This window comes from Rhincodon typus, chromosome 12 (assembly GCF_021869965.1).
Source record: "Rhincodon typus isolate 14 chromosome 12, sRhiTyp1.1, whole genome shotgun sequence".
NCBI classification, from domain to species: Eukaryota; Metazoa; Chordata; class Chondrichthyes; order Orectolobiformes; family Rhincodontidae; genus Rhincodon; species Rhincodon typus.
This window is the reverse complement of record NC_063343.1, coordinates 15,203,088-15,220,474: the sequence shown is the minus strand read 5'-3', so window position 1 is coordinate 15,220,474 and position 17,387 is coordinate 15,203,088. Positions and strand designations below refer to the sequence as shown.

At 42.4% G+C, this 17,387-nt stretch overlaps 1 protein-coding gene across 2 annotated transcripts in view; it reads right to left on the bottom strand.

Annotated features, from left to right (window-relative positions):
- Positions 1-17,387, bottom strand: part of LOC109923808 (polyadenylate-binding protein-interacting protein 2) — a 44,902-nt gene that overhangs the window by 12,127 nt on the left and 15,388 nt on the right. The window contains exons 1-2 of one of the 2 annotated variants that reach the window (XM_048603829.1): positions 15,804-15,822; positions 2,063-2,209 (exon numbers count right to left, since the gene is read on the bottom strand). In XM_048603829.1, the coding sequence (XP_048459786.1) occupies positions 2,063-2,200 (138 nt within the window). In that variant the 5' untranslated portion in view covers positions 2,201-2,209; positions 15,804-15,822. Of the gene's footprint in view, positions 1-2,062; positions 2,210-15,803; positions 15,823-17,387 lie in introns of those variants that run through there. The other variant, XM_048603830.1, reaches the window with a different exon arrangement.

The following is a 17,387-nucleotide window of genomic DNA, read 5'->3' as shown; positions in this document are numbered from 1 at the left end:
TGCGCCCAAGAGGTCTGCCATTTACTATGTACTTGCCTCTTGCATTTGAGCTCCCAAAATGCATCACCTTACACTTGTTCGGATTAAATTCCATCTACCACTTCTCCTAACTTCACAACTGATCCTCTAAATCTCCTGACAACCTTCCCCACTATTCACAACTCCACCAATCTTCATGTCGTCTGCAACTCTGCTAATCAGACCACCTACATTTTCAACTCAATCCTTTATATATATTACAAACAAAAAGGTCCCAGCACTGATCCTTGCAGGACACCATTGGTCACAAATGTCCAGTCGGAAAAAAAAACACCCCTCCACAATTACTACCTGTCTTCTATGACCAAGCCAATTTTGTATCAACTTATCAATTCACAGTGAATCCCATGCAATTTAATTTTCTGGATCAGCCTACCACGATGGACCTTGTCAAACGTTTTAGTAAAGTCCATGTAAACATTATCCACTGCCCTATCCTCGTCAATCTTCGTCACTTCCTCAAAAAACTGAATCAAATGTGAGACAAGACCTCCCCTGCATGAAAGCCATGCTGACTAGCCATTGTAAGTTCTTTCTTTTCCAGTCCCTAAGGATCTTTTTCCTATAATTTCTCTACCTATGTTGATTTATGTTAAAATTTACCAATCAGGGTGGGTGTATAACTACAAACACACAAGGAAGGAACAAGAATCTGCTCCACCATTCAATAAGTTCATGGCTGAACTGATTTTAACCTCAATTCCACATTCCTGCATACCCCTGATAATCTTTCATCCCTGTGGTAATCAAGAATCTATCTACCTCTGCCTTTAAAATATTTAAAGATTCTACAGGGATGATTCTGCATGAAGAATGTCAGATCAGCTATGATCCTGCTGAACGGAGGAGGCGGCTCAAGGGGCCAAACAGCCTATTCCTGCTCCTTATGGTCTTATGCATCCACTGCCTTTTGAAGGGAATTTCATTGATTTCAAGTCTCAGAGAGAAAAAAATCCTCATCTCTGGCTTAAACAGGCAACTAATTATTTTTAAACTAAATGAGTGATCCCTTATTTTTAAAATATGGCCCCTAGTTGTAGATTCTCCTACAAGAGGAAACATCCTTTCAACATACACCAATCAAACGCCCTCAGAAGACACGTCTTCTAAACTCGAGGATTTAGGCCTAACCTGTCCAGCCTTTCCTTTCCTTATAAGGCAATGTGCTCATTCCAGGTATGTCCAGTAAACGTTCCCTTAACTGCTTCCAACACACTAACATCCTTCCGCAAATACGGTGACCAGGACTGTATACAGTGATCCAGATGCAGTCTCACCAATGCCCTGTAAAAATGAAGCATAATCTCCAAACTCTTGAATTCAATTACCCTCACAATAAGATATAACATTCTATTATAGAAGTTGCTGGAAAAGTTCAGCAGGTCTGGCAGCATCTGTGAAGAAAAATCAGAGTTAACATTTCGGGTCCAGTGACCCTTCAGCTTTTTCCAGCAACCTCTGTGTTTGTTCCTGGTTTACAGCATCCATGATTCTTTTGGTTTTTATATAACATTCTATTAGTTTTCTACAGGACCAACATTTACTTTGTTAACTCCTTTCTTTTTAAAACACCTGAAGAAACTTTTCCTATCTGCTTTTTTATTTTTGGCTGGCATTCTTGCAAATTTTAATTTTCCATCCTCATTAATCTTTTCATAATCCTTTGCTGTGTTTTATATTATTTCAAAAGTTCTAACCTGCAACCTATCTTTGCACAATTATGTGCCTTTTCTCCGAGTTTGATATTGTCTTTGACTGTTTTAGTTAACTATGAATGGTGGGACCCCCCGAGAATTTTCCTTATTTGTTGGAATGTATCTATCCAAAATGAGAATCCATATCAATTCAAACATAAAAATCAGCATTAATCATTGGTCATGCTACTTCAGTAAAACCAAACGACCTTCAACGATAAGGGACCTGGTCCAGTTAATGGAAGTGTCAGGACCCACTGGAAAGCAACACGTTGAAGTCTGAGTTTAGCTAAAGTATAAAAGTTTATAGAAATAATTTCTGTGCTTACCTGCCTATTAAATTCCTCTTCATTTTCCATCCACATGTACTCTGCAAAAGGATTGTCCTCATCGTGTGAGTGACCATTCAGAACAACTTCATCGCTGTTGATGCTTGGAGAGTTATTACTCTGACTTGGATCTTTCATTTTCTCAACCTATTTAAAGAGTAACATCAAACAGAAAGCTTACAGTGCACTTCTAGACACAACTGCTCCTCAAGGAGGAAATGAATGCTGTGAAATCAGAAGTACTTATGCGACTACTGACATTTTAAAACCCACTTCCATCTCAGGCCATTAGACAGGGAAATGCTGCATGCAGCATCAGATAACCTAAACAGGTTAAAGCATTTCCAGTACCAGCCTCAACTTTACAATTACAATCACACCAAATTGAGAGCCCAGCAGGTTAACTCAATAGGTGAGGTGACTGCGGTTACACGTTACAACTGATGAGGGCAGCAAATAACCATTGATCATTTCCAATAATCCCTCATCCTCCAAAGTTCACGCAAAAACAGGGTGCCGAGAGAGGAGACCAAGAGTCCAGGATAGGGATTAGTTGGTGTGAGGGGAGACAGTGAGCACTGCAAAGGGATTGGTTGGTGTAAAGAGAGATCGAGGGATTGGTTGGTGGGAGGGAAGACAGAGTGCCTGGATGGGAATTCATTGGTGTGTGAAAGGAAATAAGAGATCCCTTGATAGGGAATGGATGGTGAGAGGGGATACAGAGTGCCCTGGACAAGGATTGGCTGGTGTGAAGGGAGATGGAGTGCTCTGAATAGAAAATGGTTCATGGAGAGGAGATAAAGTATTCTAGATATACAGAATGTAAGAATGATGTGGTGATCGCTCACATTTACCTGGCCTACCTGATCTATTTTATAAATTAAACCAAGACCAGCAATGCTTCTGCCTGTAGGTGAACTAACATCCTGTTTAAGTACAGAATTGAACATAGTCTGAAGGTACATCATTTCCTTTTCTTTGTCCTATCAGTAACATTTCACACAGACCATTTCTTTTGTTATTCAACCTTATTCCCCTGATCTGAGCAGATTGAATTTTCCAATTCTGTCTGACAGTTTAAGAATTTGTAATTCAGGTCCTAATGGAATCATCCCTTTGACCTCTGACTTCCACACATCTCTACCGGTCACTTACAGACATATACAGCAATGATGGGCCCATCACATGCATACTGTTTAAAAATGACCAACTATTCTAATCCCATTTCCCAGTACTTGGCCCACATCCTTGTATGCTTTGGCATTGCAAGTGCATATTTAAGTAGAGCACTTCTTAAATGCTATGAGAGTTTCTGCTTCTACCACCATTACAGACAGCAAGTTCCAGATTCTCAACACACTCTGGGTGAAAAGTTTTTTCTCACATCTCCTCTAAACCTCTACTCCTTAACTTCAATCTATGTCCTCGGTCATTGATCCTTCCATCAAGGGAAAATGTTTCTTCCTGTTTACCCCATCAATGCCCCCTCAATCTTCTCTGCTCTAAGGAAAACAACCCCAGTCTACCCAATCTCTGTTCATTACTGAAACTCTCCAATCCCGACAACAACCTAGTAAATCTCCTCTGCAGCCTTTACAATGGTTTCACATCCCATCTTATAACATGAATTCCAGAACTGCATACAATACACTAGCTGTAGCCTAACCAACATTGTATACAGTTCCAGCATCACCTGCTCACTCTTCAGCTCTAAGCCTCAACTAATAAAGGCAATTAGACCATATGTCTCATCCATCTGTGATGATATCTTCAGGGACTGGTGTACATGCACACCAAGGTCCCCCTGATCCTCCGTGCTTCCCAGGGTCCTACCATTCATCACGACTTTCCTTGCCTTCTTTGACCTGCCCAAACACATTGACTTCCATTTGCCTCTGATCAGCCTATCTGACCAGCCTGTCTATATTCTCCTGTAATGTAAGGCCATCCTCCTCTCTATTTATCATCCCATCAATTTTTGTATCGTCTGCAAATCCTCTTACATTCAAGTCTAAATCATTCCTACGAACCACAAACAGCACAGGCCATAACGCTGGCCCTTCTGGGACACCAAAGGACAATGACCTCCATTCAGAAAAACACTCCTCAACCATCATTCTTTGCCTCTGCTTCCTGCTACTCTGCCAACTATGGATCAATTTACCAAATTTCCTTGGATGCCATGGGTTCCTACCTACGTTATCAGTCTCCAATGTGGGACCTTATGAAAAGCCTTGGTGAATTCCAAGGAGACTATATGAAAAGCACTGCCCTCATCTATATACGTGGTTACTAGAGAGGGTAGGGCCTCTTAAAGATCAAGGAGGTCGTCTGTGTGTTGAACCCCAGGAGATGGGAGAGATACTAAATGAATATTTCACATCAGTTTTTATTGTGGAGAAAAAAATGGAGGCTAGAGGATGCAAAGAAATAAACTTGGATGTTTTAAAAACAGTTCACATTACTAAACAGGAAGTTTGAGAGGCCTTAGAACAAAAAAAAAAGATAAATCTCCAGGACCTTATCTAATGTATCCCAGAACAATGTAGGAACTAAGGGAAGAAATTGCAAGACCTCCTTGCAGAAATTTTGAATCATCTAGAATTACGAGTGAGGTGCCTGATGACTGGAGGATGGCTAATGTTGTACCTTTGTTTAAGAGTTTGTAAGGAGAAATCAGGGAACTATAGACCTGTGAGATTAACTTTGATTGTGGGTAAATTATTGAAGGTGATTACAAAAGATGGAATTTATGGACATTTAGAGAAGCAAAAAATTGATCAGGGATAGTCAGCATGGTGTTGTGCGAGGAAAATCTTGTCTCGCAAAGTTGATTAAGTTTTTTGAGAAAGTTATCAAAAAGATTGATGATGGCAGAGTAGGAGATGTTGTTTATTTGGATTTTAGTAAAGCCTTTGACGAGGCTCCACATGGTAGACCAATTAGTAAACCCAGGCTACATGGGATTCAGGGTGAACTTGCCAATTGGATACATAATTGACTTATCGGCAGGAGATGGAGAGTGGTGATGGAGGGTTGCTTTTCAGACTGGAGGTCTGTCACCACAGCGTTCGGTTCTGGGTCCTCTTTTGTTTGTCATTTATATAAATGACTCAGATGAGAATATAGACAGCATGATGAGTAAGTTTGCGGACGACAACAAAATTGGTAGACAGTAAAAGATTACGAAGGGATAGTGATCAAATAGGTCAACAGGCTGAAAAATGGCAGAGAGGAGTTCAATCAGGATAAATGTGAGGTATTGAATTTTGGTACAACAAACAAGGGGAGAGCTTATACAATTAATGGTAGAGCCTTGGGTAGTGTTTTAGAATAGAGGGATCCAGGAGCGCAGGTACAGAATTCTTTGAAGTTCGCATCTTGTATAGCCAGGATGGTTAAAAAGGTGTTTCGCACGTTTGCCTTAATTGCTCAGTCCTTTGAGTAGAGGAGTTAGGAAGTAATGTTGAGGTTGTACGGGGCATTGGTGAGGCCTCTTCTGGAATACTGTGTCCAGTTCTGGTTGCCCAGTTACAGAAGAGATTTATCAGGATGTTGCCGGGTATGGAAGGTTTGAGTTATGAAGAAAGGCTGGATAGTCTGGGACATTTTTCACTGCAGTGTAGGACGTTAAGAGGCGACCTGATAGAAGTTTATAAAATAATGAGAGGTATAGGTAGAAGGTGAGAGGAGAGAGATTTTAAAAAAGATGTGAGGGACAACTTTTTTTTTGCACCTCGCGTGTAGAATGAACTTCCTGAGAAAGTGGTGGATGCGGGTACAATTACAATGTCAAAAACTCATTTGACTAGATACATGAATAGGAAAGATTTGGAGGGATATGGGACACGAGCAGGCAGGTGGGACTAGTTTAGTTTGGTACTACGTTCGGCACGGACTGGTTGGACCAAAGGGTCTGTCTCCATGCTGTATGCCTCTATGACCTCTTTGTCCTACAGTCCTCTGGCACCTCTCCTGCAGCCAGAGTGAACTGAACATTTTTGCAAGTGCTCCTGCTATTTTCTCTGTTGCCTCAACAACCTGGGAAACATTTTATCGAGCCTAGGGATTAATCTATTTTTCAGCTGCCAGACCACTGAAAACTTATCTACGCGCATTTCTTTAACTGTATCACAGATCTCCCTGACCACTACACACATATCGTCCCTCTCACCAGGGAACTCCAGCACCAAAGTATTCACTTTGAATCCCACCTACTCCCTCTGGTTTTTAGCACAAATTACCGCTGTGGTCTTAATGGGCTGTGCTCTTTTCCCCCATTATCTTTTAACCTTTAAAGTACCTGTAAACCAAGTTTGGATTTTCTCTTTATTGTGCCTGCCAGTCTCCTCTCATGTTCCCTTTTAGCTCTCCTAATCCTTTCTCTTCTTGAATGAAGACCACTGTTGTGTGACAGATTTACTTAAGATATGTGCTCCCATCCCACCCTGGTCAAATTATATATTATCTTATTAAATGTACCCTTGGAACAGTTATGCAGTATTCCGTTATCACATTGAAGTGTTATGCAATACAAAGCACTGAGAACAAGATAAATACCAGCATGTGCAAATTCAATATCAAATCATTAAAAAAGAAATAAAGAGAACATTTGGCTGGAATGGACAAAAAAAAGAGGTACAAGAAGGAAAAGTAAAATTTGAAAATTTACATTCTTCAACAAGAATTTGAATGGAGACATAGTCAACAAGTTAACAACAGAACAGTGACAACGTCAGTAACACCTCCTGGAGCATTTGTCTGTATCATTAACCTGACCATTCATTTTGGCTAGTTGCAGCATTATATTACTTTCCCTGTAGTAGATTGAATTTGGTAGATTAGGAAGAAGTTACTAAAGTGGATGAAATAATGAAAGAGTTCGAGACAGTAGACGGGAGACAGTTCCCAATTGTGAGGATGAATAAAACTACAGACAATCAACCAATACAAGATCATGGAGAAATCAAACAGCAAATTTGGCGAAAACTTCTTTTTCCATGGAATGGCAAGAACATGGAACTCACTTCTAGGCAGTGGTTAACACATACAGAGTATGCCGATGAACATGAGGGAGAAGGGAGCACAGGTCAAAAGCAGTAATGAACCAAAGCTGATACCAGGAGGAGAAACAAAAGGGAGGATTAGCAAGACGTAGAGATCTGAGCAGAGGAGCAGCTTGGGCGTGTGGATGGTCAGTATAAGGTGATGAGGAACTTGGGGTTCAGAGGCTGAAGAAGTGACGGGAGGGTGGTCAAATGATGAGAAGCTGGAAGGGTTAGAGTGAATGGATGAGGAGCTGGGGAGTGGGGCTGTCAGACGTTGAGAAGCTGCAGCAAGGGAGGTGTCAGAAGATAAAGAACTGAACGAATGGGACTCCCAGAGAAGGACAAGCTTGGGGAGTGGATCTTCAGAGGATGAGGATCTGGGAAGTGAGGGTATCCACAAGGTGAGGAGGTGGATGTCAGAGCTGACTTGCCACGTTTTATTAAAAAAATTCAAAATGTGATATACCAGGAAAAGACAGGAAGAATTGTTTGCAGCGTTCTTCTCCTTTTATCTCATTTAAACAAGGAGATCCAAAATTAAAATCTTCAATCAGGTTAACAATAGCAGTAAACAGGGGCGGGCGGGCGGGGAACAAGAGAGACAAAGAGCATGAGAGAGAAAATGGGGTCACTTGAGGTATACAAATAATGATGGGCATAGGTACAGTTGACAGGGAAGACGTGTTTCCCTATACAGAGAGGTCAATTACCAGAAGTTCAGATTTAAGCTAACTGGTCGAAGGATTAGAGGCAACTTCTAGAAAGGTTTTTTCAGGAGGTCAGTGGGTGCCTGGAATTTTTTTGTCCAGTTTGGTGATTGAGGTGGAAACCTTCAGCCCATTTAAAAAAACCTGGATTAAGCGGCACACCAAGTGTTAGAAAGTGGAATGAGAATGGGCAGTTAGTTTTTTTTGCTCCTCAGCTGGCACAAATGACGACCTGCATGGCCTCTTTCTATACTGGACCCTTTCTGTGTTTCTGTGGTTTTAGAGACACATATGTACAAAGTGTCTCTCACTGCTTCATCTCGAGCTCAGAGTTTCCAAGTTTGAGGGGCAGCAAGAATCACTGTGCAGCATGGGGCAGGGTGAGAGTTCCTTGGGTTGTATGTTCACGGAGAATGTCCACCCATAAGGCAGTGAGGGTTCAAGCTAAGAGAAAAGGCATAGGAGTATAGCAGAGGCAGGGAGTATAGGAATCTTCAGGGTGTGCACAATTGTCAAACATGTACTCAGCAATGGAGACCGCTGGGAGTGACAATATCCTGAAGGAGTGCAGTCTACAGGTGGACACCAATTGACAAGGGGTTGGACCGGTGGGAATAGCAAAGAGGAGAAATGCACACACCGGACCTTGTTTTTGGTTGTCCACACTTCAGAAGAAAGGGCTATGGAGTCACCCAAATCCCTGTTGTATCCCCATGGTAACATTGTGACCAATCAGAATTGACATACCTGGTTTGAAATTAGTTAAATATCACAAGTGAACAATTTTTGCTTCGCCTCCATCTCCACCAATCAGCACCCTCCTCTCACCCTATATAAATTGTTGTTTCTTTTCTAAGTTGGTTTTCTTGTGTCTTCCCTGATGAGTGCAAAATGGAAAGTATCCATTTCTTGTCTCTTTCTAGCCGATTCTGAAACTGCTTCTTCATAGGACTACAACTGTCTTATGTGCAAGATCTGAAACAAATGCCTTCAAAATCTACATCAGTGTCAAGCAAGGCTGAGAGATAACTCCCATTTCATCTATAATCTACCTGACAACGGATATGCACCTCCTAGTTCAACTGCCGTCAGGTGTGATTAATAAGGACTGCCTAAACAGAAAACATGTTAATCTCAGGTGCTTCTATGCCAAAACTAACCACCATAGAGACACAACCTGCAAGTATGCCGATGACTGCAGCATTATTACACACTTTGCATCATTTGTGAAAGCCCATCTCTAGCTCTTTAATTTTGTGTTCAAAGATTCAGCCTGTCTTTCAATGTTGCCAAAATAAAGTTCAAATTTCTGAAGAAGGGTCTAGACCCAAAACGTCAGCTTTCCTGCTCCTCTGATGCTGCTTGGCCTGCTGTGTTCATCTAGCTCTACACCTTGTTATCTCACATCAACTCTCACCTGTTCAGCCTAATATTCAACCTCTCATATATGCTGAAGGAGAAACTCTGGAATATGTTAAGCTCTTCCCATACCTTCACATCCACTTCTCTGACAAGGCCGTAACTGATGTGGAGATTCAGCACTGGATCAATTTGGCCAGCTCAGCCTTTATCAATATGGCAGCCAGTATTTAACAAAGACCTTCACGAGTCAACAAATGTCCTTGCGTACAGAGCAGTATTAATCACCACACTCGTGTTGCAGTCAGGTCTACACTGTATATCAGCACTATATCAAAGTTTCTGATCCAAGATGGCAGCAGAGTAGGACGCTCCAGTTGGAGCTCCTCTACTCCGCCCTTTCTTTTTCCCTTTTCAAACTTCTAACTTTAAACTTACTCAGTGCATGATGGAGGTGGTGAGTCCTGGACCAGAGGCCGCCACAGGAAGGCAAGGCCTTTGTGGACTGGAGGCAAGGCCTCAAATTTTGCAGCCCAACGCTGACTGAAGACTTGGCTTGGAGTGGCCTGGAGGCTAGGTGCAGGCATGGACATGGGTGAAAAGGACTGTAATTCGAGTGTTTTTGTGTTTCCTTTTTATTCTTATGTTGGACTTTTATTTATTATTCTTTAACTTTTGTGCCAAATACTTAAGTATCTGTACCTTGGTATCTTGTACCTAAGATGGTGCCTTAAGCGATGACATTGCAAAATTTTCACTACACTCATTCAAGTGCACGTGACAATAAAGCTAATTTTAATTCTAATTCTAATTCTAAAGAAATTCCACCAGCAATGCCTCCACCACATCCTCCACATTCGGCAGACCGTCAAACAAATACTCACATCCTTCTTGAAGTCAGCTCTACAAGGATTGAGCAAAACTGCTACAAAATTAACCATAATGGACTGATGGCTGAAGAGTGTCTCTAACACCAGGCTCTGTTTTTTCAACTCTCAAGTCGTCAATGCTCCGGATGAGATTTGAGAAAGTACCAAAAAGACACTTCAAATCTATCCTTCAAGTGCAGCTACCTTGATATTAATGACTGAGAAGAGTTCACTACCAATTATCTAAATGGCAACGGGTTGCCAATCAAGCTTCATGCTTTTGAGCCCAAACCTCCTGAAGGTCAGGCACAGAAGCAAAGAAAAGAAGCAGATCCTGCTCTTTGCATCCCACTACCTGGTTGGATGTCCTGTCCACATGTTCAAAGATCTGCAGGTCAAGAATTGGCCTGTTCCAACACAAAAGATCCAGGCAGAAGCTTGCCACCCTAAGTTGATGTCATCCTCAAAGAGGCATAACTAACAAGAAGCAGGGATAGTTGAGGGAATGGTTGGGATGAAAACCGATAGACATGATGGACTGAAAAAGCTGACAATGCTCAGGGTGGATTGGAAGTGCTGGTGTAGATAACAGAAGGATTTACTGAAAGCAACGGAGAATTGGAAAGAGACAAAGGTAATCCATGTAAGGATGCTGTACTGCCATTACAGGCTAAGTAATGTAACACCAATGGGGGTATGGTTTTGGAAACATAAATCAATGAAAAGACCACCAAACACTTAGAGAGGTTTACAGTAATTAAGGAGAGCCAGCACAGGTTTGTGAAAGGCAGATCCGGCTTGACTAATCTAACTGATTTTTCTTCTAAAGTAATAGAAAGATGTAACACAACATGCAGAGATGTTGTCTGAACAGATTTTAAGGATGAATGTGAGGGTCCTTGAGAAAGGTGCAGAGGATTTTAGCCAGAATCATTCCAGAGATGAGAGGTTTTGCTACAATGTTTGATGGAAGGAACTGGATTTTTTTAATTTAATTCTCTTTTGGGACATTGATATTTATTGCCCCATTTCTACTTGCCCTTGAGAAAGTAATGTTGAGCTGCCTTCTTGAACCGCTACAATCCATGTGCTGTAAGTAGACCCATAATGCAGTTAGGGAAGGAAGTCCTGGGTGTTGACCCAATGACACAAAGGAACATGTTATAATTCCAAGACAAATGGTGAGTGGCTTGGAGGGCAACTTACAGGTTGTGGCTTTCGCAGGTATCTGCCGCCCATGTTCTTCTAGATGAAAGTAGTCGTGGGTTTGGAAGATGCTGTCTAAGGACTTACGACAAATTTCTGCAGTGCATCATGGCGATTGTACATTCTAGTACAACTGAGCATCAGTGGTGGAGGGAGAAATTGCTTGTGGTGCTGGTGTCAAGCAAGCAGACTGCTTTTTCCTGGATGGTGTCAAGCTTCTTGAGCTTCATCTATCCAAGCAAGTGGGGAATATTCCATCACACTCCTGATTTATAGATGCTGGACAGGCCTTGGGGATTCAGTAGGTGAGTCACTTGCTGCAATATTCCTACTGTCGTAGCCATTGTAATTATTAAGCGAATGCAGTTGAGTTTCTGGTTATGTTGATATTGGGGGGGATTCAGTCATGGTAATTCAGTCACTGAGTGTCACGGGGTAGTGGTCAAATTGTCTCCTACTGGAAGTGGTCATTGCCTGGCATTTATGAAGACAAATGTTATTCTTCCAAGTTTGGATGTTAACCAGATCTTGTTGTATTTGAACACAGACTGCTTCAGATTCTGATGAGTAGTGAATGCTAATTGCACAATGTTGAGCACCAAACAGCCCAATTCTGACCTTATGACACAGGGAAGGCCATTGATGCAAAGGCGGCAGGGGGCGACTTTATAGAGGTGTGTAAGATTATGGATTTAGTGTGATAGATTTTAAAAAAAGCTATTTCTATTAGCTGATGGTAAAAGGACAGTACAGGATCTGTGTCCACAGGAGATATCAGGAAAAACTGTTTTGTGCAGCAAATGGAAATGAGTGGTATTGATAGCCAACTACCCACCAGGGTGGTAGAAGGGGAGATGATGAATGATTTTCAAATAAATTGCATGGACACTTAAAAATAAACTTGAAGGGTTTAGGGAATTAAGTGGCAGAGTGGGAATGACTGTGTTGGTCTATAGACAGCCAGCATGATATCACCAGGCAAATGGCCTTCTGTGTATTAGTAACAATGATGCTATATGCTATATGCCTCTGCAAAGCTACTCCTTTGTCTATTGGCACTGTGTTCCTTGATGACTTTTCTTTGCAATTAACTGGATGCTTGGTCACTCCTTTTCTTCATTTCTCCTGCAGGTTATTCCGCCTGCAGAACTCTTTTCTCTCTACATTTACCTTCTCAATTTTGATCAATCTCCTGATTCAGATAGTTTTCATTTATCCCTGTGCCCTCTTCCTAGTTTAAAAATGCTTCTCCATTGTTCTATGAATCTGTTTTCAAAGCTTCTTTCCTGTCTGAATGCAGTATTTTCAAGGGAAATAATTCCTATCTTTCTAGGACAGGTGCAAAGATTTCAAATTCAATCCCTGTAGCGAATTTATATAGTTGCTCCTGGATGAGGCAGTAATCATAGGTTAGCACTTTTAATTTCCCCTTCCTAAATCAGCAACCGAATATAAACCAGAAAGAATTTAAGGTTAAATTGAATTCTTCTAAATGCAGCCTGAATCTTCAGGAACTCAGTGGCAAGTTTTATTACTGTCAATAAAAATCGAAAAGTTCTCTGATCATTTGGAGCAATAACATTGCCCAGTATTATCCAGTGTTCCACCCAAGAGTGCAACGGGATCATACAGCACAGGCGGCAGCATCTAACTCCATTTGTGAAAGAATTCTCCAAATACATCCACTCCGGAGCTCTTTCAGTTTTGACTTGATTGTGGCCTCAACTCTGCAGACCTACCTAATACAAATAACCACTGATTCTCCTGTCAGTCAAGAATCTAACCCCAGTTTAAAAATATTTAATGACACTGCCTCCACTGCTCTCTGAGTTGTGAAGATTTTCAATCTCCGAGAGGAAACATTACCCTCATTCCCACAATAAAATGGCAGACTCCTTACTTTTAAACTTTGCTCGTTTCAAGCTCTTTCACAAGGAAAACATCTTCTCAGGATCCACTCCAACAAGCATCCTTATTACCTTACCTGTTTCAAAACACAGGCACAGGGAGCTGATGGCATCTTTCTGTGCCATGGCTTTTCTGTGGTTCTAAGATCATTGTGATTTTTCTGAACTTCACTGTATTCAGGTACAACATTTCCTCATCGAACAAGGCTACAATCCCCAATCCTAGGTACTGTCAAGTGAACCTTCTCTGAACTGCTTGCCACACCTTGTACATTGCTTCCTAAATGAAGAGACCAAAACTGTACACAGTACTCCAGATGTGGCCTCACTTATGCCGTGGACAGCTGTAACAAAACTTTGCAATTTTCATTTGCCATTTGAAGTATTTAGATGTACAATTACAATGCCAACAAGGCTATAGGCCATGTGCTGGAAAACAGGATAGAATTCTGTGGCAGATTTTTTTATGACCAGTGCAGCCTAAATTGGCCAAATTCTGTGCTGTAGACCTGACTCTATTCTCTTTGCAACGGCAATACATCTACAAACATTCACTCCCTCCATCACTGAAATACAGTTGCAGCAGTATCTACAGATTCACTGCAGAAAATCCTTCAACAGCACTGTCCAAACGCATGAGCAATACTATATAGAAAGACAAGGGCAGCAGACACATAGAAACACCGCCTGCAAGTTCCCAGCCAAGCAATCACCATCCTGACTTAGAAATATATCACTGTTCCTTCAGTGTCACTAGGTCAAAATTCTGGAACTCCCTCCCTAACAGCATTGTGGATGTACCTACAGCACATGGTTTAAGAAGGCAACTCACTACCACCTTCTTTCTCAATGAGAGATTGGCAAGAAATATTGGCCCGGTCACCAACACCCGCATCACATGTACAAATAGTTTTTAAAAAAGCAACATTCCAACTACCTTCCCAACCATTTGCTGTAATCTGCACACCAACTTTGTGGTTCATGTACCAGAACATTCCGATCCCTCAGTACCTCAAGAGTTTTGCAATCTTTCTTCATTTAAATAATATGTTTTGCTGTTCTTTCTGTCAAAATGGACTCTTATCTTTTCCCCTACTCTCATAATCTATGACTACCCCTTTGCAGACTCTCTACTTCCTCTTGATAACTCATTTTCCTACTATCTTTGTGACATCAACAAATTTAACATACCTACCTTTGGTCCCTTCAACCATGTCATTTATACAAATTGTAAATAATTGAGACCTCCGTAGTGATGCCAAAATCACAATAAACCTCACACTCTGCTAATCTGAAAATGATCCTTTTCTTCCCATTTTCTGTTAACCATTAGCCAACCATTCATCTATCCATGCCAATATGTTACCCTCAATATCATGACCTAACACCTGGTTGCTTACACATCTGTCATATTTACACTATCAAAGCTCTTCAATTTTACATTGCCTAAACATTCTGTATTTTAAGTGAGCACTCCCAGCTACTTGAGTCCCTCCATACAAGTGATGTTCCTTATCCCTTGAATTTTTCTAGTTGATCTCCCCTACAAACTGTCTCCAGCTCTGGCATCCTTCCCAAGGCTGAAACCTGGACCAACACAAACATCTGCTGACGCAATAATCTCCAAAGGTGACAGAATCACAAAAAGAAACAAAAGAGCATCACACGTGTGATCTTCCTCCCCCCTCTAGAAGTGAGGGAAAGTGCTCACATTGCTCTACCTCAGGTAGAAGCACCACAAGGTCCATTGCAAGAGGTCACTTCATGCAGGACCCTCAGGTACATCAATCTGGGTGCAACATGAAACTGCCAGACAGGGTGCTGTAAAAGCTGTTCAGCAGTGTTTCAAAGTAATAATTTGTAGGATTCCACTAAACAAAAATCAAAATATTGCACGTTCCATAAATGTGACATAACAACACAAAGTGCTAGAACATAGAGCCAGACAAGGCACCATTTGGGGAGCGACAGCACTACGGTGAGAGCACAAAAGTGAGAGAAACAGGGTAGGGTGCGGGGGAAGGAGGGGTGAGAAAACAGGAGGGAGGGAGGGCATGAGAAAAAGGAGGGAAGGAGAAAGGGGGGACAGTGGGTAAAGAGACAGAAAAAAACAAGAGTAAGAGTGGTTATTTTCTGGTGAAAGGTCATCCAACTGAAACACTGACTTTCTCTCTTGACAGTACCACCAGCACTTTCTGTTTTTATATTGAATTCCACCAAACCTTCTTGAGAGTTTCAACTTATTTACATTGAAGCATCTTGCGAACAGCCAGACTTCTCCAAACAATCATTATGATTCATTAACGATTGAATTATTTTCTGTCTATGGCAAAGTAGATTGGTTTTGATTCTGCTCCCACTGGTTAATCTAAACCACCCCCGGCTTGTCCGTATCAAGAAGTATTAGGGGCTAGCAGCCTCCATTGAACAGTGGGAAAAGCTAGTGATGTAGCTGAAATAGTACAGCTGGTCTGGGCAGCCAACTACTCCATTCAACGAACAAATATTTTGGGGAATGTATGCAAAGACTTTGCTGAGTCCAGGTCAGACAAAACCAGATACTATCACATGCTCAAGTCTTAAGGCCTTCTCCCCAGTTCAACCACTCAAAAGCTATTCATTGAATCGTTGCATCATTCACTTACCCCTTGAACAAGAGCGAGGGGCATCCAACCACAGACACAGGAGTAATCACTACAAGACAAAAGCAGCAACCAACCTGCAAAGCAATCCTGTCAGTTCAAGCTAATTTTTCACTTAAAGAGACAGAATGGAGCAGGGTGAGATCTGTTAATTAACAGCTAGGTTACACCACCATTCCCCCAAACACACACAAGAACCTCACTGTCATGTTAGGGCTGTCACCTCAGCACAGATCATCAAAAAGCTTCACCGCAATGGAGGCAAAATGGAGCACCAAACAATGTAGGGACAAGGAGGGCACCAACCAGAGAAGGGGCAAGGCAAATTTCAGCAATGGAAGGGAGTACTATTGACTGCAGGAGCGGAGTGTGGTTCTGAACCCAGTCCATTCCCTTCTTCCTTTGTCTCAACACCAGTTCCAGAGAGCAGCCCATTCCTGGTTCCATTTCCTCATCACACCAGCCAACGGCCAGGCCTGATTTTGAAAATTCTTCAGGGCCCCATGCTCTACACCTATCCTAGCCAAGCGATAGCCCAGCCCACTTTCCCAGGAATCACCAAGTCCTAACTGACTCTGATCCCTCCTTACCTATCCTACAAACATCCAAAACCCAATCCCATTTGATATCCCGCCTCGCATTGTCTGGCCAGGCACCATCCAAGACTTATTTCGTTAGCCTCACCGAAACTTCTAATACCCTAGTCCTACCCAACCCTCAAGACCCTATTGATCTGTACCTGCCCCATCCAGACCACATTCATTTTGCCCCAGTCCAGCCCCCACCATTCAGACGCAACCTCCTATTAACCTGGCAGCCCACTTGCCCAGAGCCTGCTCCTTGAACACTGACCCCACCCCATTTGTTTTGGGAATGCCCTAAGCCATGATCCTGCCCTTATTTGCCCCGGCGCAGTCGACACCTCCAACTGTGTGGAGCCCGCTCTATGACTTTACCACCGCCCATAATCGTTCTGAGCCAACTTCTTGCCAGCCTAGTTCTGCCCCATATCTTCAGGCTCCACCCTATCGCAACTTCTCGCCCCAAACAAAAACCGAAAGAACTGCGGATATTGTCAAAAAGGAACAAAAACAAAGTTGCTGGAAAAGCTCAGCAGGTCTGGCAGGATCTTAGAAGGAAACCCCATCCAGCAACAGCAATAGGGTTCCCCTTGTCTTTACCAACCATCCCACCAGCATACACATCCAGAAGATCATCAGGTGCTATTTCCACCACCTCCAGCAAGATGCCACCACCAGGCAGATATTCCCCTCCCCTCCCTTGTCCGCCTTCTGCAGTGACTGTTCCCTCCGGAACACCCTGGTCCACACATCCTTCACCCCCAATACCTCACCACAGCCCTACAGCACCTTCCCCTTTAACCAGCAAAGGTGCAACACCTGCCCATTTACCTCCTCCCTCCCCAGTGTCCAAGGGCCCAAACATACCTTCCAGGTGAAGCAACACTTCACCTGCACTTCCCAGTCTACTGCATTCATTGCTCCCAACTTGGTCTCCTCTATGTTGGGGAAACGAAGCACAGATGGGTGACCGAGATAACAAGGTGTAGAGCTGGATGAACACAGC